At 51.4% G+C, this 23,685-nt stretch overlaps 7 protein-coding genes and 1 non-coding gene across 8 annotated transcripts; 4 read left to right on the top strand and 4 right to left on the bottom strand.

Annotated features, from left to right (window-relative positions):
• Positions 1–253: 253 nt before the first annotated feature.
• Positions 254–2,770, bottom strand: BO80DRAFT_417925 (putative C6 finger domain protein). Its single transcript, XM_025718236.1, has 9 exons — positions 2,651–2,770; positions 2,364–2,602; positions 2,130–2,316; positions 1,549–2,086; positions 1,465–1,503; positions 1,370–1,420; positions 1,059–1,327; positions 455–1,011; positions 254–407 (listed from the first exon to the last, which is right to left on the bottom strand). Exons 1-9 carry the CDS (start codon positions 2,737–2,739, stop codon positions 361–363), a joined length of 2,016 nt encoding a protein of 671 aa, XP_025570210.1. The 5' UTR covers positions 2,740–2,770; the 3' UTR covers positions 254–360.
• Positions 2,771–3,417: 647 nt separating this feature from the next.
• BO80DRAFT_417923 (carbon-nitrogen hydrolase family protein) lies at positions 3,418–5,213 on the bottom strand. The gene is made up of 5 exons (XM_025718235.1): positions 4,667–5,213; positions 4,127–4,617; positions 3,852–4,064; positions 3,753–3,797; positions 3,418–3,703 (listed from the first exon to the last, which is right to left on the bottom strand). Exons 1-5 carry the CDS (start codon positions 4,812–4,814, stop codon positions 3,524–3,526), a joined length of 1,077 nt encoding a protein of 358 aa, XP_025570209.1. The 5' UTR covers positions 4,815–5,213; the 3' UTR covers positions 3,418–3,523.
• A 1,501-nt stretch (positions 5,214–6,714) lies between these two features.
• On the bottom strand, positions 6,715–8,817 carry BO80DRAFT_449746 (uncharacterized protein; the record flags this gene model as incomplete). The annotated part of the gene is made up of 2 exons (XM_025721764.1): positions 6,715–8,625; positions 8,740–8,817. 2 exons carry the CDS (start codon positions 8,815–8,817, stop codon positions 6,715–6,717), a joined length of 1,989 nt encoding a protein of 662 aa, XP_025570208.1.
• Positions 8,818–10,961: 2,144 nt separating this feature from the next.
• BO80DRAFT_449745 (ankyrin repeat domain-containing protein) lies at positions 10,962–11,480 on the top strand (the record flags this gene model as incomplete). The annotated part of the gene is made up of 1 exon (XM_025721763.1): positions 10,962–11,480. The coding sequence occupies one exon, from the start codon at positions 10,962–10,964 to the stop codon at positions 11,478–11,480; it is 519 nt and encodes a 172-aa protein (XP_025570207.1).
• Positions 11,481–12,110: 630 nt separating this feature from the next.
• On the top strand, positions 12,111–14,110 carry BO80DRAFT_392924 (efflux pump antibiotic resistance protein). Its single transcript, XM_025717238.1, has 5 exons — positions 12,111–12,412; positions 12,464–12,561; positions 12,611–12,958; positions 13,010–13,150; positions 13,201–14,110. The coding sequence occupies exons 1-5, from the start codon at positions 12,155–12,157 to the stop codon at positions 14,045–14,047; spliced, it is 1,692 nt and encodes a 563-aa protein (XP_025570206.1). The 5' UTR covers positions 12,111–12,154; the 3' UTR covers positions 14,048–14,110.
• A 215-nt stretch (positions 14,111–14,325) lies between these two features.
• On the bottom strand, positions 14,326–14,427 carry BO80DRAFT_t279. The gene has a single exon. It is a non-coding gene; the product is annotated as a tRNA-Pro (tRNA).
• A 779-nt stretch (positions 14,428–15,206) lies between these two features.
• On the top strand, positions 15,207–17,768 carry BO80DRAFT_246029 (uncharacterized protein). Its single transcript, XM_025714591.1, has 4 exons — positions 15,207–15,636; positions 15,684–17,034; positions 17,088–17,166; positions 17,213–17,768. The coding sequence occupies exons 1-4, from the start codon at positions 15,311–15,313 to the stop codon at positions 17,602–17,604; spliced, it is 2,148 nt and encodes a 715-aa protein (XP_025570205.1). The 5' UTR covers positions 15,207–15,310; the 3' UTR covers positions 17,605–17,768.
• Positions 17,769–18,672: 904 nt separating this feature from the next.
• On the top strand, positions 18,673–20,359 carry BO80DRAFT_497386 (MFS general substrate transporter; the record flags this gene model as incomplete). The annotated part of the gene is made up of 2 exons (XM_025724074.1): positions 18,673–19,070; positions 19,121–20,359. Exons 1-2 carry the CDS (start codon positions 18,771–18,773, stop codon positions 20,357–20,359), a joined length of 1,539 nt encoding a protein of 512 aa, XP_025570204.1. The 5' UTR covers positions 18,673–18,770.
• Between the last annotated feature and the right edge of the window lie 3,326 nt (positions 20,360–23,685).

Below are 23,685 nucleotides of genomic sequence, written 5' to 3'. Positions count from 1 at the left end.
TTAGCAATTAGCATCGGTTGCAGGGAATTTTTGCCTTGAAGATCAGTCCGCTTGTCGGACAGTGTCTACTGATCAGAGCCTTCTTGCATAATACGCTGACTGCATCACCTCTGCTGAGAGTTTTTTTTCATGATTCACTCCGCTGACTTTGGCGTACGCGGCAACCATCCCGCGCCAGCTAACAGATCCGGCGGTAGGCTTCTGCCACCATCGAGGCATTAAGCACCACCGAGGATAATGAATTCACAAATTGGTATTAGATTGTCTATCGTCAAATGAGTCTATCTCTATTCAGCATCCGCCTAGTCTTAGTGATGTGTCTAAGCCTACGGGTTATGTATCTCTACATCTCATCGGCTGTCAGCTGCTCAACTCAAAAGCCCACTCGACCGACTGCGCTATCTCTTCTGCAAGCCGTCAGCTCGGATCGGGAGATGAATAAGATCTAACGCACCCCTCATTCCATTCAGTGCTTCAAATGCAATTGCATAATTCCCCAGGGTCTTGGACACCAACCGCAGGCTCTGTCGCAACTCGTCCAAGAATCCTCCCAGGGATCGACTGCCCGAGGTTGACTCGTCTCCCACCGGCTCATGCATCGCCCGGGCCTTCAAGCACAGCATCAGCATCGCGTAGCTGGACTGCATGGCGCAACAGGCAAACGTCGGCATCGTCCGGGGAATCTCCACCCGCGAATTACGCGACAGGTAGGGCGGTCGTGTCAACGGGATCTCGTTCATCGGATTCGGGTACGGCAGGTTGTCGAGCAGGCTGACAATGTTGAGCGCGGCATGGAGGCAGATCTTCGAAGACGCGTGGGCGGAAAACGGAAAGTCAACCGTCGAAGTCTCGGATAGCATGGATGACAGGAGACTGTCGGGTGTGGATGTGGCGGATTTGGAGACTCCGACGCGGCAGCACTGGGGCCCAGCTGCAACCAGGTCGCAATGGCGCTTGCGGAAGACGGGGACATCCTGGAAAGCGCAGAATCGGTGGGTTTTGATCCTCGCACTGAAAGGGTCAGCCTGGGTCAATGCAAGAGATCAGCAGCCATCTACCTGTGTAGTTTGATCTCCGCAATGTAGTTGATCGCATGTAGGGCGACCACGTCCGGCGAGTCTTGGGTGGGAATGGGCGGCATTTTGTTCACACCACTACTCGATACTCTGCACGGATGCAGCAGGCAGGTTATTTGGTTGTCAAGGTCCATCATTCGCTGGGACACCCAGGACGCATTGAACTGGGACTTGGTGGTGAGATCTAGGTCGTGCACAAATGTAGTGGCTTCGAGGATCGTTTGCTCAGCTTCGATGAGAAGTTTCCATCCCTGCACGGTCAGTCCAGTTCAGCTATGGGGTATAGTACTCACCTCTGGAATCGGTGTGACGAAGCGAGGATCATACGGGTTGATCGCGGGAGGCTATCTCTATTAGTCTCCAGATTCATACTAGGCGTACTACTTACCATTCCGCTAACAATTGATCCCTGACAGACAGTCAAATACTTGATGATGTTAGCGCAGCTCATCTAATGTCCAGGCAAACGGACCGTAATCCACCAAGCCCTTCGACGGGCCTCGGAAAACTCATCCTCATCAACCATCTCATGTAGCGACATGCTCATCGCGGCCGTCAAGGCTTGCCCCGCCCGGTTGCACATCTTGTTGATGTTCCCTCTCTGCGCATACTCGTATACACTCAACAGCACTAATGCCAGAACCGCTTCGAGGCAAATGGGCACCTTGCTATGGAGGCCCACGCGTTGAAACTGAGGTATTCCATCGGAAAGAGCTTGCGACGGATCCGAGGAAGAATCGAGCAGCTCGAGATCTGCTTCGACGGCTTCGAGCGCGGATTGCGCAAAGGAGTGAGCAAGGTCTCTGCGCAGCTTCACATACTCCGTTCGTGAGGGTTGTTTCACCTCCGGATGTGGGATCAAGGCGAGGATCGCTGATATGGCAAGGCCTAGCGGGCTTGACGATCGAAACGTCGACTTTTCGGACAAGGGACGATTGTGTACCGGCACCCGTTCTGGAGGAGGCAGGATAGGATAGTAGATGTGGATAAAAGCGTAGTAGGCATCCAGTCTACACTGTTAGAGGAAATCAACCCGATCCGGATGGCTCTTACAGATCCTCGTTGCTCCCATAGGTTTGCAGCCAATCCGGGGGTGGTGGTCCGGTCATTTCCGGCACCATGGGCTGTTCATCAACTGTAAATATCGAGTCGAAGATCTGTTCCATCTCCGTGACGGAGTTCTCGATGCTACGCAGGCCAGCGCCGGGTGCGCCCAGACTCAGCAGCTGGTTCAGCCAGCCTGACGATCATCAGTAGAGATCAGCCATACAACCACCGGATACATACCATCCTCATCCGAGCTAGACGACGGTCCGTCGACACTGGAGTGGTCTCTCCTCAGGCCCTGATAATCTTCATCCCTCACATCCGAGACGGTAGTCGGGGGCGTTGATAGTCGTTTGCGTTTGCGATTCTGACAGTTCCGCGGACCGCCTCGTTTACTAGGCAGATAGCAACAGACGGTATCTTTGGCAATACAATTCGAACATCTTTCCTGTCCATCACAACGAACCCGCAAAGTCCGACTGTCACCGTAAGCTTCACGTATAATCACGGAACCACAACAAACATACCAGGACAAACAGGCCACCTTGACAGGAGGTTTGCAAAACCTGCGATGGCCGGGACGAGTGACGTCAGCAACGGTCTTGGGGGAGGTCATTACAGGCAGGGTTTGAATCCATCACCGTCCGGGCTGGGGGGCTGGAGGGAATGTCGCCGAGTTAGATTTATGCAAAACCCGTGGGGAGCAAATCCCGACCAGGCAAAGCCCGGTCGATCGCCTCCCTCACGTCCCTCCACCGGATCGAGATCCAGTGGGGGAGATCGTATGATCCCGGGTGGAGCGACCGACCCCGGTAACCATGGATTATTGGTGTCATTCTCAACGTCTCGGGCGATGGAAGCAAACCCCGGACCGGCAGCGAATCCGAGCCACGCCCTGGGTTGGATCCTGCGGGGATACCCAGTCCATACCAAGAGGCGAGAAAGTCTGTTCAAATGTTGATGTAGATGATTGATAATGTACCAAAAGGGAGAGTAAAATGGGAAGAGAAAGGAAAGACGAGCGAGGGGGAAGAGGAGGGGGGTAACAAAGAAAGGAACACAGAACCGGGAGAAGAGTTTGCACGCCGGGTGGAAATACCGGTCGGCCCAGACAGGTCCTATCTGCGAAGCCGTGTCCTAAGGTGTCACCCATTGAGCAAGACACGTAGATTTGGATGGAAAATAGCCAGGACTGAAGCTAAATCAAGAAAGAGATTCTTTTTCCAGTAAAAAAGAAAAGAGCAAGGAAGAGCACGTTATACAGGTATACCGTGTGTCAACAAAATGTCGGTAGGTAATTCTTCTATTCATGTGGTTCTAATGTACAAATGGATAATCATCATCCTCTTCATCAGTGCTGGAGTGGAGAGGGCATGGCGATTCGAGTGCCAGGGATTCTTCTAGTTCTCCGAATCCGCAGCAGCAGCGTTCAGTGCATCCAAAGGAGCCGACAGTCCGACCCGGTCAACCGTCCGGGTGTATGCAACTCCTCCGTTCACACGGTCCTCGTGAACCACCAGGTCCTTGCGGTTGGTGTCCACCAACAGCCGGATCAGGTCGGGGCGCATGTAGTGGCCGCCCTGTGAGGTATTAGCAGGGCCCGGGAATTTTTCTCCAAAGAATACTTACAAAGTCAGCCAGAGACTTGGAAAGCTGGCATTCATCCAGGTCGATCTATGATCAAAGTCAGTACGGGGTAGTTACATCCTCACTGGGCAACAGACTCACATCAACAAACAGAAGCCCTTCAAAGTCCTTATCAGGGTGAGGAACAAGGTTCTGGCCGTCGGGACCGAAAATGCGACCGTGTCCGTTGTAGATGTGAGGATCCTCCAGCTCCTTGCCCGGGGGAGTGTTCAACTTGATTCCCTCGGCGGTAATCGTCTGCCACGGCGCCAGAGTGAAGGTGCCGGTCTCAATCGCATAGGCGGGAGTGACAAGCTGTGCGGTCTCATCAGCCCCTCAGACATCAACGCAAAAATCATCATAAAGGAAATGCTTACGTCGGCGTTGGCCTCGGCCACGTTGGTGAAAGGGTCCGGGTACTTCAACGTCTCCTTGCCGGGGTACAGAGGCCAGGCAGCAACGTGCACCTGCTCTCCAAGAGAGGCGGCATATGCCTTCATGAAGGGGTTCATGTTCTCCCAGCAGTTGAGGTGGCCGACACGGCCGATATCCGTCTGCATAACCGACTCGGTGGTGTCGCCGGTGCCATCGCCGAACACCAGGCGCTCGACATGGGTGGCTCTGATCTTGCGACGGTGGTTGATGATGTCGCCCGAGGGGGAGATCATGACCTGGGTGGTGTACAGACTGGCCAAGTCGACCTCGGAGTAGCCCAAAGACACGTAGATCTTGTTAGCCCGGGCGGCGTTGCGGATCCGGCGCATCTCATCCGAGTCGGAGGGAAGGCTGTTCTCGCGGTACTTCTTCAGCAGAGGCAAGCTTTCCTGGTAGTTGACCTTCCACGCCCAGTAGGGGTATCCGGGAATCCCTGTGTTGTTCAGCTAGGCGGCTTCACGAATCGGTGCGGAATGTCATACAGAGCTCAGGAAAGGCAATGAATTTGCATCCGGCCTTGCCAGCCTCGTCAATCCAGTGGATGGTCCGGCGGACGGATTCCTCCAGGTTGAACCAGCCGGGCTCAGCATTGACAGCTGCGGCCTTGTACTTCTTGAGGACGGGAGCCATGGTGGTTGATGATGTGTTCTTATGAACGGTGATGTAGGCAGTGAGAGTTGTTGAGAAGGTTGATCTTGCTGTTGATGATGGGAGTGATGAAGGTGAGGGACTGTCCCTGCTTTATAGCTTGGACAGATGCACCGTGCGGCATCTCTATCAACAATCCCCTACTCATCCTGATCATTTGATCCGGAAGCCACGGAGACGGTATTTGGTGTCTGCTCTTCGGATGTGTGTCTAGAGGTGTACATAGAGCGTTATCTGAAACGTCGTCCCATCGCTCCGGGATTTGACATGTTGATGGAACGGAATCAAGCGGTGCGGGAAGGACGGAGCCGTCAGGTTTCGCTGGGATGCGAAGGTAGACCAAACCAATCAGTGTCTTCAATGCTCAATCTAATCTGCAGGCAAGCATGCGGATTAACGGAAAGTCTGAGTTTACACCTTAAGGTTAATCTGCCGTCCCCGTCCCGTTCTTAGCGTAAAGTCTCGGACGATAACGGCAGCCGGGATCTGATAACCCATGCTGTGGATGAAGTCAGATACCAGCACGTTATTGTGGGGAAGAGCCGTCGGTGGAGGCTTGCAGCAAACCCCGGCCGGAGCAGGCGTGTATGAAACCCGACTTGGATCATGCCACCCGCGGTTGCAGATCAGCCCGGAGATATCTCGGGCATGGTTTCCTTGAACCGCGTTCGGAGGTCTTATGAAGGTCTCAGAGGGACAATGTATAGACAGTAGATGGAAATTATTAGAATTCCGAGGTTTCCAGTAACAACAATATCGACAAGAGGCTCTAGGGACGGACCAGGAGCTAGGTTACCCCATACCACTGGGGCGTAAGACAAGATTGTGCTTCGTCAAGGGGCCTGGAGGTATACAGCATGGCATGTCTTTGGAACCTCCTTTCTACCTCGCCGTGTGAAATAACCGCGGGTTCAACCCCCCCCAACATTGCATTGTTGCAACCGCTCCCTGACAGAAAGCCTCCTAGGCGATATCAGAGGGGGTAATGGGATCGGCTGCACTCCCATACGGGTGAAATCGATCGTTGGCATTTCAGGTCGGGACATTAAGATGAATTCATGTGGCAGGCGGCGGTATTTCTTTAGAGATGAATGAGTAGGTAGGATATGTCCGCTGAAGCAGCATTCAATTGTGGAGCCAGTCCTGATTTATCATGTACATTCTTTGATTGCGGTTGTAGGATACCAAAGTATATGGCAGCTGATGGCGTTTTCTCGAAGGAGACTCTTCAAAGAAAAGGACTGAATCGGAGAGTTCTACGTCTCATTGTGTCTTCGTTCTCGTTAAAAGCATAGTGTTATAAGCGACGACGAAAGCCTTGGAGGGATTTAGGATAAGATTTCTTCCCATGTTGAGTATCTTGTGACTTTTCAAGTAAAGTATGACAACTAGTAATTTTCGCTTTGGCCGGGGTGTATGATATTAAATGGGCCGAAACCTGACCATTCAGGCCTCTAGAGCGACGTACCGAAATAGATCGTTATGGTAAAAAGAGAGGGACATATGTCACGGTCCGAAAGATCTGTTGGCTTGGCAATTGATGGTTCGAGGTGTTACAACTGAACAAGCGCTCTCATCGTCGATGTAAGTCAATAGATGGTACTAAATACATGATTCTCGGCCTGGTGGATCTATCATCTTGCTTGACATTGAAACAGAGCTGGAAAAAACTGTATCAAACTCCCCGATGTTGACTTGGACTGGCGCTTTACAAACAAAGATACGGAGTACGATACGTATCTCTCGATTCCAACCAATCATGAGGCAAGACACGTAGACGCCCCGAAACACAGTTTCAGACTGATAGCCCGGCGCCAATCCGGCCTCCAATGGGTTCGCTCATCTTCTTAAGGAGTCACAGCTCTATGCTTCAAGACAAAGCTTATTGAAGTGTATCTAGCCATTGTTCCAAACCATTGCATTTCTCTGCTCGTGGGGTGTCTGAACTCATATTCCCGTCTTCCTCTTGCTCCTCCTCATCACTCTCCACGTCATCCGCAATTCCCTCTAGCCATGCATCCTTATAGAGCTCCCCCGGAGGAAATCCCTCCCCACTGATGATGAGCCAATGGAAAATGTCTAACGATGCCTCCTCTGAGGCTTCCTGATCGAGTGGCCTGTGAGGAAATTGTTGTACCCCTTCCGATCGGAAACGATCAATATCCGGCGTAGTAGGCATAGTAACTCTTCTTGTTGAAAACCCTTTGTCGTAAATGGCCGGACTATTCTCCGGCTCCCAGCTCCAGTGTTGGTAATGGAGTTGATGTCGTGGACAATTCCAATGGGAGGCGACTCGGAGGGCACAATCGCGCGCCTCCATCTTCCCACATGGCTCCCAAGGTGTGCGTGGTGGGTAATTGTACGAGAGATCATCTTCCTCGGTAGTAGGAAGGTGAAGAAGTCGCCAGACATCAGCTCTCCATATCTTCTCATTGCGTTGACCGTGGAAATAAGGCCCTGTGCCAGCAATGTCCATGAAACTTTGCGGACTGCCAGTCCAAGGAAAAGCAACTGGGTCCAGAGGGGGTCTGCCACGTTTAGCTCTGCGGAGGATTATCGGGGCTAAACCCCCAGCTACAGCTCCAAGCCAAAGTGCAGATATCGTGGGCCGTCGAATGCCACAGACAATGGCCAATAGTTCTGCGTAAAGGCCTGGTAGATCCGCAATCCTTTTCTCCTCTGGCACCTCAATCAATATAGGATGTAGCCACGGACTAACAAGGTTGCACGGCACACCTGGCTCCCAAAACGCCCCACACAAAGAAGATATTATAGTTTCGGGGTTGCAGCTCAAGGTAATGTAATAAGGAAGGTTCTGGTACAGCCTGACCCATTCAGGGGGCATGAACTTTGCTGGGGTAGCTGAACACCGGGCTCCTGTGAGTGTTGGCTCGGGAAGTTGAATCGTGGAGCCATGGCAGTTATGCGTTGGCACTGTAATGGCAGTTGCAAGAGCAACGTGAAATTGACTGCCCAGATTGTGCATCAAAGCAAAGCGAGAAAGAGCATCGAACGCCCTGCTGGATGACATGGGCGTAGGAGAAAAATTCGGGGTGGCCGTCTTTCTCTGCCATTTAATTGCGAGTGACTGCTGTGATGTACGTGTAATTGACCACGGAGCAAGAAAATCTCCATCATCACACTGCTTGACAATCCCTTTCCAACCATTGCTAGGAGCCAGGATTGCCAGCCACCATGATATTGTGTCGTCGTCGGCCTCACCAATATCGATTACATGTTTTGCGGTTTCATGGGCAGCCTGATCATACACGGCCGCTTTCGATGTTGTATATTCCATCATACCACCCCTCCCCTGGATCTCAAGTAGGCGAGCGGAGAGTATGTAGCACCACCCCAGTGTGAGTATTGCCAGGTAATTCGGACCGACGGCCACTTCATCTTCCGTGCCCATCCACTGGCGAAATCCATTGCCACTGAGGGTATATGGGACCGGAGCCTTCGTACCTAACTGCAAGAGCACGGGGTTTGATTTGTGCCTTTGGACACGATCGCAATCTGTAGATCCATCCAGCTGCCAGCTAACGGATGCTCGAAAGAAAAGCAATTGACAAGGACATGCGCCCATATAAATCGCATACGTCGTATGGGGTCCGCCATGCATTCTGGGGACTTTCCAAAGCATGTGGTGGGGATTCGCAGATTCTTGCTTGACGCCATGATCGCGATAATTACAAGCAACTGACGCGATAGAGTACCAGTATAATCTGCTTTTCTCCAATGCATCTTCTAGCTGTTGTTTGCTTGGTTGAAGCGCGTCACTGTCAGCGACAATCTGTAGACATCACATCTGGTCAGTAACGAGGGAGGGCAGTCCAGATGAGAGATAGGGAAGAAGCAAAATATTATTATATAATAGAGCTATTCTGATGGAAAAATATACACTGACCCAATGTAGCTGTGGCGGACTTAGGTCATGGAACTGTCGCTGGCTGGCATCCTTCTTCTGGGCTCCGTTTTCACCCATTTTCGGAGCCGCCTCAGAATCTGACAGACAGTGAACAGACGGTGCCATTTCTGATAATGAAACAAGAATCTTAAGATCGCAGTTTCGAGTCCAGGGATATTGGGCTCGTAGCAGAAGCTTGATAGATGATTAAGTCATTTAAGAAACCAAGGGGCTGACAATGGTGATCCCTCATGTTTGTAGGCCGGAAGCTCCAGTCAGGTGATGGACCGTTCTCACGTGCTCTGAAGAAGGCTCCTGTTTTGGCCAGTGACGTATCGCATTACCACAAGTTATATAAGCATGGGGATAAGGTTAGTATGGCCATGTTTGAACGTAATGGAAAGCAGGGACTTCTTGTAGCCATACGGGTACAATGGCTCAATTCACCAACCATTTCTGACTTTTCCAGTTTCTCCTGGTTTTCTGTGTATTCTAGATAAGGGAGCGGTATGTATGTCTTAGTGGGTTCTTCACTACTACTATTTGCTTTTATAAGAGAGTTCAGGTCCCTTGGACTTTCTACATAGTCTGCAATGAATATCCAAAGCTCCGGGGGAAGCTGAGGAGAACCATGCGGAGTATTCAGATGCTTGGGATGCAACCGACAGTTCGACATATATGAAAAATTATGCTTAGAATCTAGTCAATCGTGTCTATTCGCGACCATTGAGAAGTTAGGAGATGGATGTGGAGGTCTGGGATATGCCACCGAACTCGATGATTAGCATGCTAAAGCGGGAGTATTCCTGCTAGACAGCTAGGAATATTCCTACCGCCTGATCAACACATCCGATGTTAAAGCCTGGGATAGGACGTAACAGAGTTAAATATCAAGAAAGACAACAATCACCGGCCATAGCCCTGAGGAGGTAAAGCAGACCATAACGGCCATCAGGCAATTCCATTCTTTGTTACGGACGCCTCTACGATCCAAACCATCAGCACAATCATCAGAGTTCTCGGATTCCCCGTCATTTGAATTTGGCACGTCTTTATCTGCCCATTGGTTAGCCTGATATAGTGCTGCATTGTTAGGCTGTAGTTGTAGGCCAATAGATCTGGGACAGCAAAAGTTCTTTACCAACAATGGACAATGTTTTACAAAGGACTTCGAACATATGCCTGGTCGCAATTTGACGCACCAGTTCCTCGGAGCAAGCACAAAGACTTAACAACGGAAGGTTTCTTCACACAACGCTTTGTCTGCCAACAATATATCGGATCCTTCTAATAGAGTTCACCCATACGGAAGATACATACGTCTCGGTTTCAAAGTTTCGATTACTAATTTAGGCAGTCAGGGGGCCTATATAATGGTGCTTCTGCTCCTCCATCAGCTGCTTGGTCTTTGTACCTAATCTAGATGATTAGTTGCATTACATTCGCATACGCATTTTATCATCGATCCTCGTGTTCTTACCCAAATTCAATTATTTATTCACCGGCAAAATGTCGCTCCTTCACTTACCACCAGAGTTGATAGAGTCGATTGCAGAATATCTAACACGCAAACAAGACCTCAACGCACTGGCTCAAGCTAGCCAAGATCTTTATCACATCGTCAACCCTATTCTCCACATGGAAGCTCTTCGCACTCATGGGTTTTCTATTGTATTGCCATCTGGGCTGCTCTCGAAGGTCGATTGTCGACGATCCAGAAATTACTGGCGCACGGATGTGAGCTTCCCCTGCCCAATGATACTCTGTACTCGCGTCCTTGGTTATCAGAGGATGGTGGACATCTCGAGACTATAAGATGGCTGAATCACCAGTCTGAGTGGAATCACCCCATTGTATATGCGGCGAGAAACGGCCATGTGGACATTGTGGAGTTTTTTCTCGATCAAGGAATCATCAACCTGGATTATCGCGCTGGTAATCAGTTAACGTTACTTCATATTGCCTGTTCGAACGATCAACTCCCCTTAGTCCAATGGCTGGTCGAAAGGGGTGCGGATATCACCGCCCTCGACATTTAGCAACAAACACCATTCAGCACCGCCGCTAGATCAGGAAAGCTCGCAGTCGTTAAATATCTGCTGCCGTATCTGAAGAAGCAGCATCCAGATAGCTTCCTCAACGAGTTGCGTGGAGCACTGATATCATCTATATACTCTACACGTACGGCAGCCCCTTTCCAAAGTCATAGCACCTTCACCTCCATGTTTGACGATATAATTAACGGGGCTGTTTATCCCGACGATAAACGAGTGCTTTCCTCGGTTTTTGACAATGTTGCCCTGCCGCTAAACAATGATAGGTCCTTAGAAATCCTGGACAAGGCTGCTCGGACGGGCAACGTCAACATGGTCGAGCTCCTGTTGGAAAAGTATCCTGAATTCGAATGCAATTTGGAATCTTTGATGCTCGATGCTGCACAAGAAGATCAAGACGGGTTAGTAAGTTTATTGCTATCGAAGGGCGTCGACCCCAACTGCAAATGTCCAGAAGAACAAATTTCAGCACTCTCATATGCAGGAATGTTTGGATGTTTGCGCACCATCAAAGTTCTTCTCGCAGCAGGCGCAAATATGATCGATCATGATAAATGGGGAGATACGCCCATATGGTATGCTGAAACCTATGGTCACCAAACGGTGTTGGATGCATATGAGGAGCATGATCCAGAAAGCTACGCCGACCACGTGCATACGGAATCTGAAATGCGGATGCAGATGTAGATGCACATATAAACCGAACAATCTCCTTGTACGCCATATTTCGGGGGGAAGGGACCTGGACAGGTATCAATGGAACCTACCTCGTCTTACTATCACTCTAGATCGAGTAGTCTGTATCAGCATGTACGTGCAATGAACACATGGCTTTCTTATCTTCCACCAGACGAAGTAGACTAGGCCAGCTCGTACATCCAAAAAGTAAGATACGAGTTGCAGATACACACTGCAAGCCCCGCTATGTACCCAAGGATTCAACTGCCGGGATTCCACCCTGTTTCCTGCAGGTGTTGGAGGGCGAGACTCTGGCGCTGAGCCAATCCCAACCCCGCAAAAACTCTTCTGGTCATGCTCTGCTCAGGGCCCGCCGCCAACGTGTCAAGCCAAGATGACAAAGGATCGGGAACTGACTTCCGGTGGATCGTATTCCTCCATCCGGTTAATCTCCCCCAAGGTTATCATTAGTGCAGTGCAGCATATGAGCCATGACTCATCCCAGGAATTGATAGCTCACTTCCGCACTCAGCCTAAATCGGGATTGTACCCTCCGGCACTTACAAATCTTTTCAGTATGACGGCACTTGCTCTAGCAGGATGTTATATTTTCATTCAAGCTGTCCCCTCGCGTTTATTGCTAGGCAAGGAGGGTAATCTGACTGTTCTTCTCTCCCCACATCATGTCTCTGGTGCAGACTCTCCACTACGAGGTGGCGGCTCCCCCACCGTCCTTGTCGCATCCCGCAATTCCTTCCCCTTTGCATTCCATCCCCCCAACACCGGCCGAGGACGCCCAGGATCCTCTCAATGCTCCCCTCCGGCGGAATCTGGCCCCTACAGAGGGCCAGGCGGTCTTTGAGCGGGCGCCTTCGGTCCAAATCACACAATCCCGTCGTTTGGCAATCACCGTGTTGCTTATTCTGGCCAACCTCGTACAGGTACCGATTCCTTGCACTCATAGCCACAAGACAATGATGCTAATGGAATAGATGACCGTGAGCTTCTCTGGGATGGCGGGGGGTACCCGGCTTGGGGAATCCTTGGGGGCCAAGGCGACATCTGCCACCTGGGTCGGTGCCAGTTATGGGTAACAAGCCATAGACCAAGAGGTTTCTCCCGTACTCTAACCTGTATAGTCTAACACAAAGAACATTTGTCCTTGTCAGCGGGCGACTAGGCGATGTCTTCGGCCATCGGGAGCTCTTGCTGGTGGGCGGGGCTTGGCTGAGCCTCTGTACTCTGATCAGCGCTTTCTGCAATAATTTCATCGCCTTTGTCGCGATGCGGGCGCTCGCAGGCTTGGGAGGTGCCTTAATCATGCCTAATGCAGTGGCTATGATTACCAGCACCAATCCTCCGGGGCGTGTGCGAAATCTCAGTTTGGGGTTTTTTGCAGCGTCGGCGCCAACGGGTGGCTACTTTGGAGCCTTGTTTCTCGGGGCCTTTATGGAGAAGACGGAATGGAAATGGTTCTTTGTCTTTATGTAGGTTCATCCCCTGTGGACGACGCAGGTCTAACGAAGTATCCATGGTAGAGCCGCTATTGGCGTCGCCATCTTTCTCCCCTTGTGGGTATTGAGCTCTCGAGAACCTCTGCTCGACAAGCATGGCAAAATTGATTGGATTGGATCGGCGCTGGGAACAAGCTCTCTGATATTATTCAACTTTGTCTGGAAGTAAGTCGACCTGTGACTACTTCGAAAACATGCTAACCACCCTACTATAGCCAAGCCCCCAGCGTGGGATGGTCCACACCCTACGAAATCGCCCTCCTAATCGCCTCAGTCATCCTCTTCGCGGCCTTTCTCCTCTGGGAGAAGAACGGCACCAATCATCCCATCATGCCATTAGAGATCTTCCAAGCACCATCCATCCTCACTCTGCTCCTAGTCGTCCTCCTCAACTACATGGCCGTGGGCACTCTAATCTGGTACCAGATTCTCTGGCTCCAAGACATCTGGCACTGGTCGACCCTCCACTTCGCAGTCGGCTGGACACCGTTCGTCATCTGCGCAACCGGGGCCGCCTGTCTAGCAGCCTGGCTCATTCCCCGTCTCGCAGCACAATGGATCCTCGCCATCGGCACCACCACCATCCTCGTCTCCAACGCACTCATGGCCACCGTCCCTCTCCACCAAACCTACTGGGCCCAGGTCTTCCCATCCATCATCCTCTTCTCCTTCTGCCCGGACTTTGTCTACACGGCCGCGCAGATCATCGCCAGTAACTCTGTCCGTCGGAATCAGCAGGGCATTGCGGGCTCGTTGATCGGCGCGCTTAACCTCTACGGTGTTAGCTTGGGATTGGGGTTCTCTTCGACGATTGAAGACCAAATTGCTCGGCGGTCAGGGAGTCGGATCGAGGGGTATCGAGCTGCGTTGTACTTTGGGGTGGGTATTAGTGTGGTGGCATTGTTGTTGGATGTGTGCTTTGTGCGCATGGTGAAGGATGAGCGCGAAGGATGGCGTGAAGAGGATCGTGTCTTGGCTGATGCGGATGCCGATGCACTGGAGATGACGGGACATGCGGCGGCGACTGGTGCGGAGTGGCCTGCTCCGGTTGAGCGGGCTTAATGGGTAATGGATAGATAGATACGCTGCATTATCCTTTCGAGCTCTGCTTAGAGCGTGTGGAAGATCGTATTACCTGCGCAGTTCATTCTTTGACATTAAGTTTTGCTGTCCCAGCTAATAAAATAAATATTACCAATATACGAAACCGGCCCCATACATACATAACCCACCAATAACGACAGCCCAGCCAATCGACGAGGGAACTAGAAGAAAAGACGATATTCAGAAGAAAAATATTAGTGAGGACAAATATAAAAAAAAGCAAAAAGAAGATTCAAGGCCCGAGCCGCGGATCGAACGCGGGACCTCTCGCAGATATGCTTGGGTTTGAAGGCAGAAGCCATCCCTAAGCGAGAATCATACCACTAGACCACCCGGGCTTGATATATTCGGTGCGATTAGTTTTTGCTTTATAGACCGTAAGAAAGGTAACTGGTCATGAGTTATACACTGAAGCTTTTCAGTCGCATTCGTAGTGTCGTTGTGATAGAAGTCAATTTTTAAACTGCTGGCGTGTTGTAGGATTAAATTCTATGTCTTCTCCGTATCGAATGATCATATCGATATGGAATAAACTTCGCCCCATACCCGGATTGGTTGACATATATATTTCCGCGGAGTACGAAGCATGCAAAACTGGTGAGGTTTTTTGTCTCTTTCTTTTTGATGGAACAATTGGCACGAATTCTGGCATCACTACAGCCCAAGTCACACCTCCCACCAACCTCTCTTTTTTACTATCTATGGTAACTGCACTGCAAATTATCTAGTGTGCATAATCACTGTTCTTCCACCACTATCTATCCGTTGCGCTGAAGTGAGACATGAACTGTGGAGCCACGGGATGACCTCGGTGGGCCCCCCCTTCTGGTGGTTTTCTGGAACTCACCTTGCAACATTCCGCCATTGGCGCCTACTGCCAAGGGACTGCAGAAACCCGAGGTATCTAACTGCGCCTTGCCAGGCACCAGTGGGCCCATTGAAAGCGCTAAAAGATTTTTCTCCAAAGATTGGATGCACTCCCTATTTATCTCCATCACCGGAACCTGTTCCATTCCCGTCGACCCTTCGTGACCCTTTTTTGGCTGGAGACGACGGAGGCGACTTTCGTTGCCCGTGGGAAGTGGGTCAAAGCTAAATTATTAATAGCATAACTCGACTGCTGCGCACAAGCTTGTGGCAGATCTTTGCCTCTGCAGACCTCAATCCATGTGAAATTGACTTACCCACTATCATGCATGCAACTTCGTGCATGTCGTCAGCATGCTATTCACTCTACTCTTGTGGCCTCTATTTTTGCTGTCGGTGCAGGCTGCCTTTGTGCGCCGTTGGGAATGCGGTCCTTCGGATCAAAGTCTGAATGATCCTATTTTCCGGCAGTTGACTTTGGATGGTGCTTTCAAGTCGACGGACAATACGACAACGTTGAATTTGCAGCTAACCGGGCAATTTACGTCTCGTTCTTGTGACAGTCTCGATGGATCCTCGGCGCAGATGGTTGTCGATGCTAGAGTGCTGGGCCGTTCCGTAGGCTATCAGGGGCGGACTATGGGCACTTGTGTGGAAAACCTCTATCGTGACCATTCAAGGTGTGTTGTTACCGTCATAGCCGAGAGCTTGATAATGACGGTGGTAGGACGGGCCTGCGGGATTATGCGATCTACCAAACTTCTTATTATTTCAACCATACGTATGCCCTCCACACCTTGGATACCACCATCCGTCTCCGATTAGATGGCAGCGAGATTACTTGTGTCGCTGCTCATATAACACCATATATCGGCTCGACGGCATCTGTTCTCCTCAAAGCCGTTCCGTTTATTATTATGGTTCTATTTGGCCTAGCCACGGGCCCATTGAAGATCTGTCGTAGGAATGGACGAAGCATGTTTCGGTACGAGTTGGACGACTCGTCGAACGACCCAGCGCAGTCGCATGTTCAAGGACTGGGTGACTGCTTACAATACCTTCAATTTATCTTTCTGAGCGGCTCCCTGACACTCGCGTACCCTGGCTTCTACCAAGCGATCGTCAGCCAACTGGCCTGGTCGTCGCTCATCTTCAAGAATTGGCCTGTCACGCATCAGTTCGCCTACCCTGGTGTCATGGGTGGTTTTTACTCAACCAATTCAACCTGGGGACTGGAGGAGATGAGCCAGGTATTAGGTGGGACTACTTTGAGCGATCTCTGGGTTAATGCCATTGTCAACCTCATCCTGGTAATCCTCGGGACAGCAGTGATCATGCAAATCCCGTTCCTCAGCGAATGGATACCCAGGAGTTTTCGAACACGACAATCAGCTGCATTGTTAGATTTTCGGACAGAATCGTTGACCCAGTTCCAACGGACTGGATGGAGCGTGATCCGAACTGTGCTCGATCGCTTTCTCCTTCCGATAGTCGCATATTCCTCGTTCCAGCCAATGCTGGCATCGTGGTTTCCGGTGTATTGGACGTTTATGGCGGTCTCGTTTGTCGGCTTTCTTGCCGTGTCACTGGGATTTACTGTCTGGTACTTGGCCAAGAATGACAGACAGAGTGCCTTCTTTCGGCATACATCCTTCCCGCGACGTCAATCTCGAGATTGGTTCTCAAGTGCGTTATACGGTGTTCCTATCATAAGGGGCGTGGCTATCGGAGGGTTGCAACACTCCGGGCTAAGCCAGATCATCGTTCTCATAGCCTGCGAGGTTCTAATCCTTGGCTACATGCTATGGAATTGCCGGCATGGGCCAGTGTGGAGACATACATGCTTCTCTGTCGCGAGGCTGGCCAGCATCGCCATGATCTGTGGATTTATTCCCAACGCGGCCGTGAGCGAGAGGAGCAAAGGACTCCTGGCATACAGCATTCTCCTTGTGCATGCTGGTGTGTTGTTGCTCGGGTTTCTGGGTCCTTGCCTGGTTGATGTGGCCAGATTCTCCCTGCAGGAGATGGGACTCATCAAGTCTCCTGCGGATGACGTTGCACCGTCAAACCGAGCACCGGTACGTGGATACACCTGAAACAACCAACCCACGTCAATACTAACGTGGTGTAGGTCTTTGGCATCGGCCAACTCTCACACCGGTCGACGAGAAACATCTCCTTCACGGAGCTTCCCGCGCTCCGCCCTGCAGGTATGTCATGCACCCCATACCCCACCGCAAACCTAACAGGACGCAGCATACACCGATCGAACAGGAGTCTACGCGCCAGACCCCTATCCATCGTTCTTTCGTCCTCCCCGGCCTGGAACCCCCGGCTCCTCATCCCGTAGCCTGGCCCCTTCCAAACTCCCATCCCAGAGTGGAAGTGAATCCGGTGAATCGACAGAATCAAGCATGGACTCGGTGGATCTGAGTGTCCTCGACAGCGAAATAGGAACCGAGAGGAGCGATGTGGATTATTCGAAACGCGAGGCGGATCAATATTACGGTCGGCCGATGGTTGCCCGGAGGCCTGCTGATCCCGAGCGGGCGGATGAGCATCCGGCTTCGGCGGGAAGTTGGAGATGGCATCGACAGTCGAAGACGAAGGGGTTTGAGGTTTTGCGGCCGGGACGTCGTGGGTTGTGATTTCAGCAATATATGAATGAATTTAACCCCCTAGCTGCACTAGTTGATTCCACACCGGTCGAACTAGATACAGGTCTAGGCACCAGAAGCAACTCTACCTCAAAAGACCCCTACGAATAACCTGTCCATCTGAATGATAGATGACCGATAGGGCGATTGGGAAAGCCGATTGTTCTTAATTTCAAATATGTCACTAATCTCTACCACCTTACATGGGGTTAATACCAAAAGCCCTGGACAGAATAGCAACACATAACCAGGTCTTCATCTCATTTAATAATATCCTTGACAATCAATATCATGACCAACTCTCTACCACGAAGCTATCTATGTCCGCATACATCCCGCCCAATAACCAGCTGGGTACAACACATTCGCCTTCCCGGCCTGAATCAGGGAGTCGGTGTTGATGGTTAGCTTCTGGGGAGGTGGAGGGTCTCTTTTCATAACTTTAATGATGAGGATGGGAGGTCGAGAGAAGAGGTATACATTGTTAGCAAGATGATATCGGTGGATCAACTGGTCAAGGTGAATCTTAGGAACAAGACAAGAGTGGTGCAAGGTTGAGTCGGAGCAGGCACCGTGGGAGTATCTATTTTGGAAGACAAATAACGGAGGAAGCGAAGGGAGGGATAAGGCGTCAGCAAGGGGCACGCAATAGCGTGGCTGCATTCTTTCATGCGTATAGATAGGGATTATGGCTAGACATGATGGGACTGTACATACAGCGTATGTGGTGGAAATCTAAAATACTAATGGTGTTATCTACAGGGATTATGTTCTAAAACCCATTTACAGACAAGATAGTATGAAGTAGCTCCCTTTCGACCGATCTTCACCACTACAAGGGAGAATGCATCCATCACGGACAACCACCGCTAACATGCATCCCCGCCCAGCGATCATTCGACCACACTGCACGGGGCCCACTTCCGGCCCGACTCGAGTGTGATTACCCTGCAGCCAGCGAGTCAGCGTCCAGATCCATTCATAGTCCCCTCGCCAGCAAGTGGCACTCAAGCGCTGGAAGGGATGTCTCTATCCACGTCTATCGATCCTCGGGCCCCGCATACACCACGCCAGATACACAATCGCCATGCAAATGCAATATAGATAGCTGCTGCCCCCCGACTACAGTACTCCCCAGTTACTCAGTATCTAGCAGCATGGCAACACTAACCCCCGACGAGAAACGCCCTCGGGTCTCGGATTCCCCTACCGAACTGATCCCGGGCCTTCAGGATCCGACATCCGATCACGACGAAGCAGCAGCAGCAGCAGCCGCCGAAGAAGAAGTCTATTCGATCTACACCGGCACAGCCAGAAACCTAATCGTCATGACGGCCTCCGTGGCCGGGTTCTTTTCCCCGCTATCGGCGAACATTTATCTGCCTGCTCTCGACACTCTGGCCGATGAGCTTCATGTCAGCGATACTATGATTAATCTAACGATCACAACCTACATGGTATGTGTGTGTCACATATCAGAAACCACGACAAATTAACCATAAAATAGATCTTCCAAGGCCTAGCACCCGCCATCTTCGGCGGTCTAGCTGACACCGCTGGGCGACGGCCCGCGTATATCCTGTGTTTTACTATCTATATCGCTGCTAATATTGGTCTTGCCTTGCAGCGGAACTATGCCGCCTTGCTCGTGCTCCGCTGTCTGCAAAGTACCGGGAGCAGTAGTACTATTGCCATTGCTAACGCTATCGTCGCTGATATTGTCACGCCCGCTGAACGCGGTCTCTATATCGGATACGGATCAGCAGGGAGTGTTTTTGGACCGTCACTTGGACCGATTATCGGCGGGCTCTTGACTCAGTTTCTCGGGTGGCCTTCTATTTTCTGGTTTCTGGTTATCTTCGCTGCTGTGTTCTTCCTCCCTTTACTTTTTTTTCTCCCCGAAACGGCGCGTAAGGTGGTAGGGAATGGCTCACATCCGGCGCCACCATGGAATCTATCGTTTCTGCAGCTCTGCAAGCGCTCCAAATCCACCACCCCCGGCACCACGACAGTGCAAAACCGAATCACATTCCCCAACCCCCTCAAAACGCTCATCATCCTCTCCGACAAAGAAGTCTTCCTCATACTGCTAGGAAACAGCCTCGCCTTTGCAGGCTACTACGCCGCCTCAACGAGCATAACCTCCCAATTCAGCGCCATCTACCACTTCAACGAGGTACAGATCGGACTATGCTTCATCCCCGTCGGCGTCGGCAGTCTGATCGCCGCATATACACAAGGTCAAATCGCGAACTGGAATTACCGTCGTCATGCCCGTCGCTCCGGAATGTCTATCTCCACAACCCGGGGGCAAAATATGGATGAGTTTCCGCTCGAGCGGGCGAGAACGGAAGTGATTCTTCCGCTTATACTTATCGAAGGGCTCGCATTGATTGCCTACGGCTGGGTATTGCACTATGAGACCAATCTGGCGGGCCCGTTGATCCTGTTGTTATGTATTGGGTATACGTCCGGTGCGACGATGAATATCATGAGTGTGCTGATGGTGGATATTTATCCCGAGAGTCCGGCAACGGCGACGGGGGCGAATAATCTCACGCGGTGTTGGTTGGGGGCTGTGGCGACGGGGGTTATTGTACCGATGATTGAGGGGATGGGGAGGGGGTGGGCATTTACGGTGATTGGGTTTTTGTGCTTTTTGTGTGGGCCGGTGATTGGTGTGGTTTGGGGGTGGGGACATGCCTGGAGGAGGGAGAGGCATCGAAGGGAGAAGGAGAGGAATTGAGTGGGTTGTTGGTAGATAGATTGATTGATTAGATGAATAGAGTTGTTTTGAGTTTGGGGGAGTTGACAGTTGGGTGTTTCTAGTGAAGTCTTGTTAGTCGAGGTTTTATACTGGGGGTATCTTGAGATACCGGTAGAGCTTATCCCTCGATGAAGGTAAGACGATAATTGGTTTTTCATGGGTGGTGCTGTTACGCCTTCGCTTTCATTTGCGATGCGTAACAACTGAGTCAGGTAAACGTTGACAGCAATCAGATGAAAGATCCTCACTATCCACCATGCGACCTATTTTAACCTCTCATCAGCAGGGTACTACTGCACTATGATCCGTAGACAGATGACAACCATCCTGCTCTATCGTAAACAAGCTCTTACCCACCTGGACAGAAAATCCCACCTTCGGTCCGAGACCAGACAACCTAAGCGGACACTCAATATAGTATGGCCTGTTTCCTTTGGTCGAGTAGCCCGTAGAACAGGATAGAAAGGAGACTAGTTATTCTGTTCCAAGGTGTCTGTCAGCATGAGTCAGGTTACACTAAGTATTTGGTCAGGGGAAATATTGGGGGCTGACTGGAAAAAACTTATCACGATGCCGTCTGGTAGGTAAGATTGATCAGAAAGGCATGGATTCGGCCGGGAATGGAGCCACATGTGCTAGTGATGTTGGGTATTCGTTTCATCCTTTCGAGAGGCTTGGGTGATGACATGCCATGGTATCTTCGAGGCGTTGAAGGGCTGGGTTGTGAGAGCCTAGAGGTCGTAGTGAAATGAGATGAGGCGCAGAGGAGGTCGTTCTAAAATTGTCTGTCAGTGGATGGGAGGGCCATGGTATCTCCGAGGTGGACGTATCGTTGTTGACTGTTCAGATGCTATTGATTGCTAGAAACACGGTCCGAGAGAAGGGAGGATGGTGGCGGTGTTGCTGAGTGGGGGCGGGGAAGTCTTAACACCGACGCGAACGGCTCGAAACCAGCACTCGCTCTTGGGGCCGATGGGGCCAAACGACCTTTAGCGCAGCGATCGCCAGGGGACAACTTGTTTTCAGTTAGTCGGTGGTGCCCCGCGAGGCTGTTGCTGAGATCGAACTGACCATACAACGTATCCAACATGCTGCGTGTTGGTTCTATCCTGAGGTCTTTGCCTCTTCTGTTGACTCTTCGGTTTGACAGCCGCACAACTCCAGGTGTCATTGAGGCTTGATACTAATGTTGCCTTTGAATAGATACGATGGAGCAATCACGGACAAACCATCACCAGGCTGATTATCAGGAATCACCAACATAACCACGCGTCACGAACCTGGGATGCATTTTTTCGCCCCAAGGAGTATGAAGGACCCCCGGCCCACTGTTGGTCATCTACCATTGGGTCTATCGGATCCTGTCCAGATCTGCCATCGAGGTCAAGCATGGGGCTGAGACCCTGCCAGCGTTTCAGATGCTTCTGGCAGCATGCCATCGGATCATATAAGGAGGTCGATCGCCAACCACTCCATCATCCAGTATCCCGAACACGGACAATGCCGGTCACGATCAGGAGAACGTTGTTGCTGGCCCTGTGGGCCGGCAGCCTCGTCTCTGGCTCCTGGGGAGCCGATCCAGTCTCTACCGATATCGTATCTGCCCCTACCACCACCCCTGCGCCGGTGGTAGATTACTTCGTTGATACTGAACCTGAACCTGTCGATGACACCGAGCCTGTGGACGAGCATGTGCATCTCGCTGGCCGAAAGCACAAGAGCTCCAAGAGTGGCAGTCGCAGCAGCAAGAAGAGCTCGAGCAAGAAGTCCAAGACGAGCACGAAGACCACCAAGAAGACCACCTCCACCAAGGAGACGACGCATACTACTACGTCGGAGCATACCACCTCCACGAAAGAGGCTGAAAAGACCACCACCACCCATACCACGGCGTCTCATACCACATCCACCGAGGAAAAGTCTACCCCCACTACTCACACTACCTCGGCATCGAGCACGAGCGACAAGACCACCAGCACCCCGACCACAGAGTCTTATACCTCTCACAGCACCTCGACCAGCGAGAAGTCTACGACCACGCCTCATACTACGACCACACCGGTTGTCACAGCCAGTGGAGCCACACACACAAGCAGCACCTCCACAGAGTCTCAGAGCTCTACCCAGACCAGTGTGACCACGCCAGCCGAGTCGCATCATGTCTCCACCTCGACCAGTGAAGCAGCTACCCATTCTACTACTAGCAAGGAGGCCGAGCACTCGACCACCTCTCACGCTACACAGACATCTCAGTTAGTACCCGTCTTGCCTACTATAAGCACTCTACTAACGAGAATAGTACTTCGAGCGCAGCTCACCATGGGTCAACTACTGCGGGCGAGTTTCTGGAAACCTCGACTCAAGCCACAGGCACCTCAACTAGTCACACTGCGGCGGGATCTCATACTGCCATCGTTTCTCCTGTTACGGGTAGTGCCGAGGCACACACCACTGCAACCGAGTCTCATCACTTGACTGCTAGCACCGCTACAGGCAGTGCGGAGGTGAAGCACTCTACCGGCACTGAATCCCACCATCTCACCGGATCCCACAGTGCTACCGGCACTGAGTCCCATCACTTGACTGGATCCCATACTGCTACCGGTAGTGCTGAGCTTCACACTGGCACAGGATCTCATCACTTGACGGAGACCGGATCCCGCGCTCTTACCGGCTCCCATACTCTAACCGAATCTCACCATGTCACAACCACAGGATCCCACCATCTAACTACCGGCACCGAGTCCCACCACTTGACTGGCAGCAGTGGCCTCCACACTGGAACAGAGTCTCACCATCTCACCAGTACGGGATCCCACCACTTGACTGGCAGTAGTGGCATTCATACTGGCACGGAGTCTCACCAGCTCACGACCACTTCTGGATCCCACACTGTCGCAACCTCTACAGCTTCCCATAACGGCACCGCGGTTACTGAATCTCATCATGTTACAACTACGTCGGACCACCTCGCGAGCAGTACTGGTGTCATCAGAACGTCTACCCACGCTTTGTCGTCGTCTACTCATCTCATTCCTTCGGATGGTGCTGTTTCTACACCCGCCACCCCGACCAGCTCTGAAGCCGCCGAACCTACTGATGATGGTTCTGGAGATGATGGAGACGACTCTGGAGATTCCGGCGATGATTCCGGGGACGATTCTGGAGACTCGGGAGATGACACGGGTGACGATTCTGGAGATGATTCTGGAGATAATTCTAGCGATGATTCTGGAGATGATTCTGGAGATGATTCTGGAGATGATTCTGGAGATGATTCTGGAGATGATTCTGGAGATGATTCT

Source organism: Aspergillus ibericus (assembly GCF_003184845.1).
Source record: "Aspergillus ibericus CBS 121593 unplaced genomic scaffold BO80scaffold_65, whole genome shotgun sequence".
NCBI lineage: Eukaryota > Fungi > Ascomycota > Eurotiomycetes > Eurotiales > Aspergillaceae > Aspergillus > Aspergillus ibericus.
The sequence above is the reverse complement of the archived record's forward strand: the minus strand, read 5'-3'. Positions and strand labels throughout refer to the sequence as shown.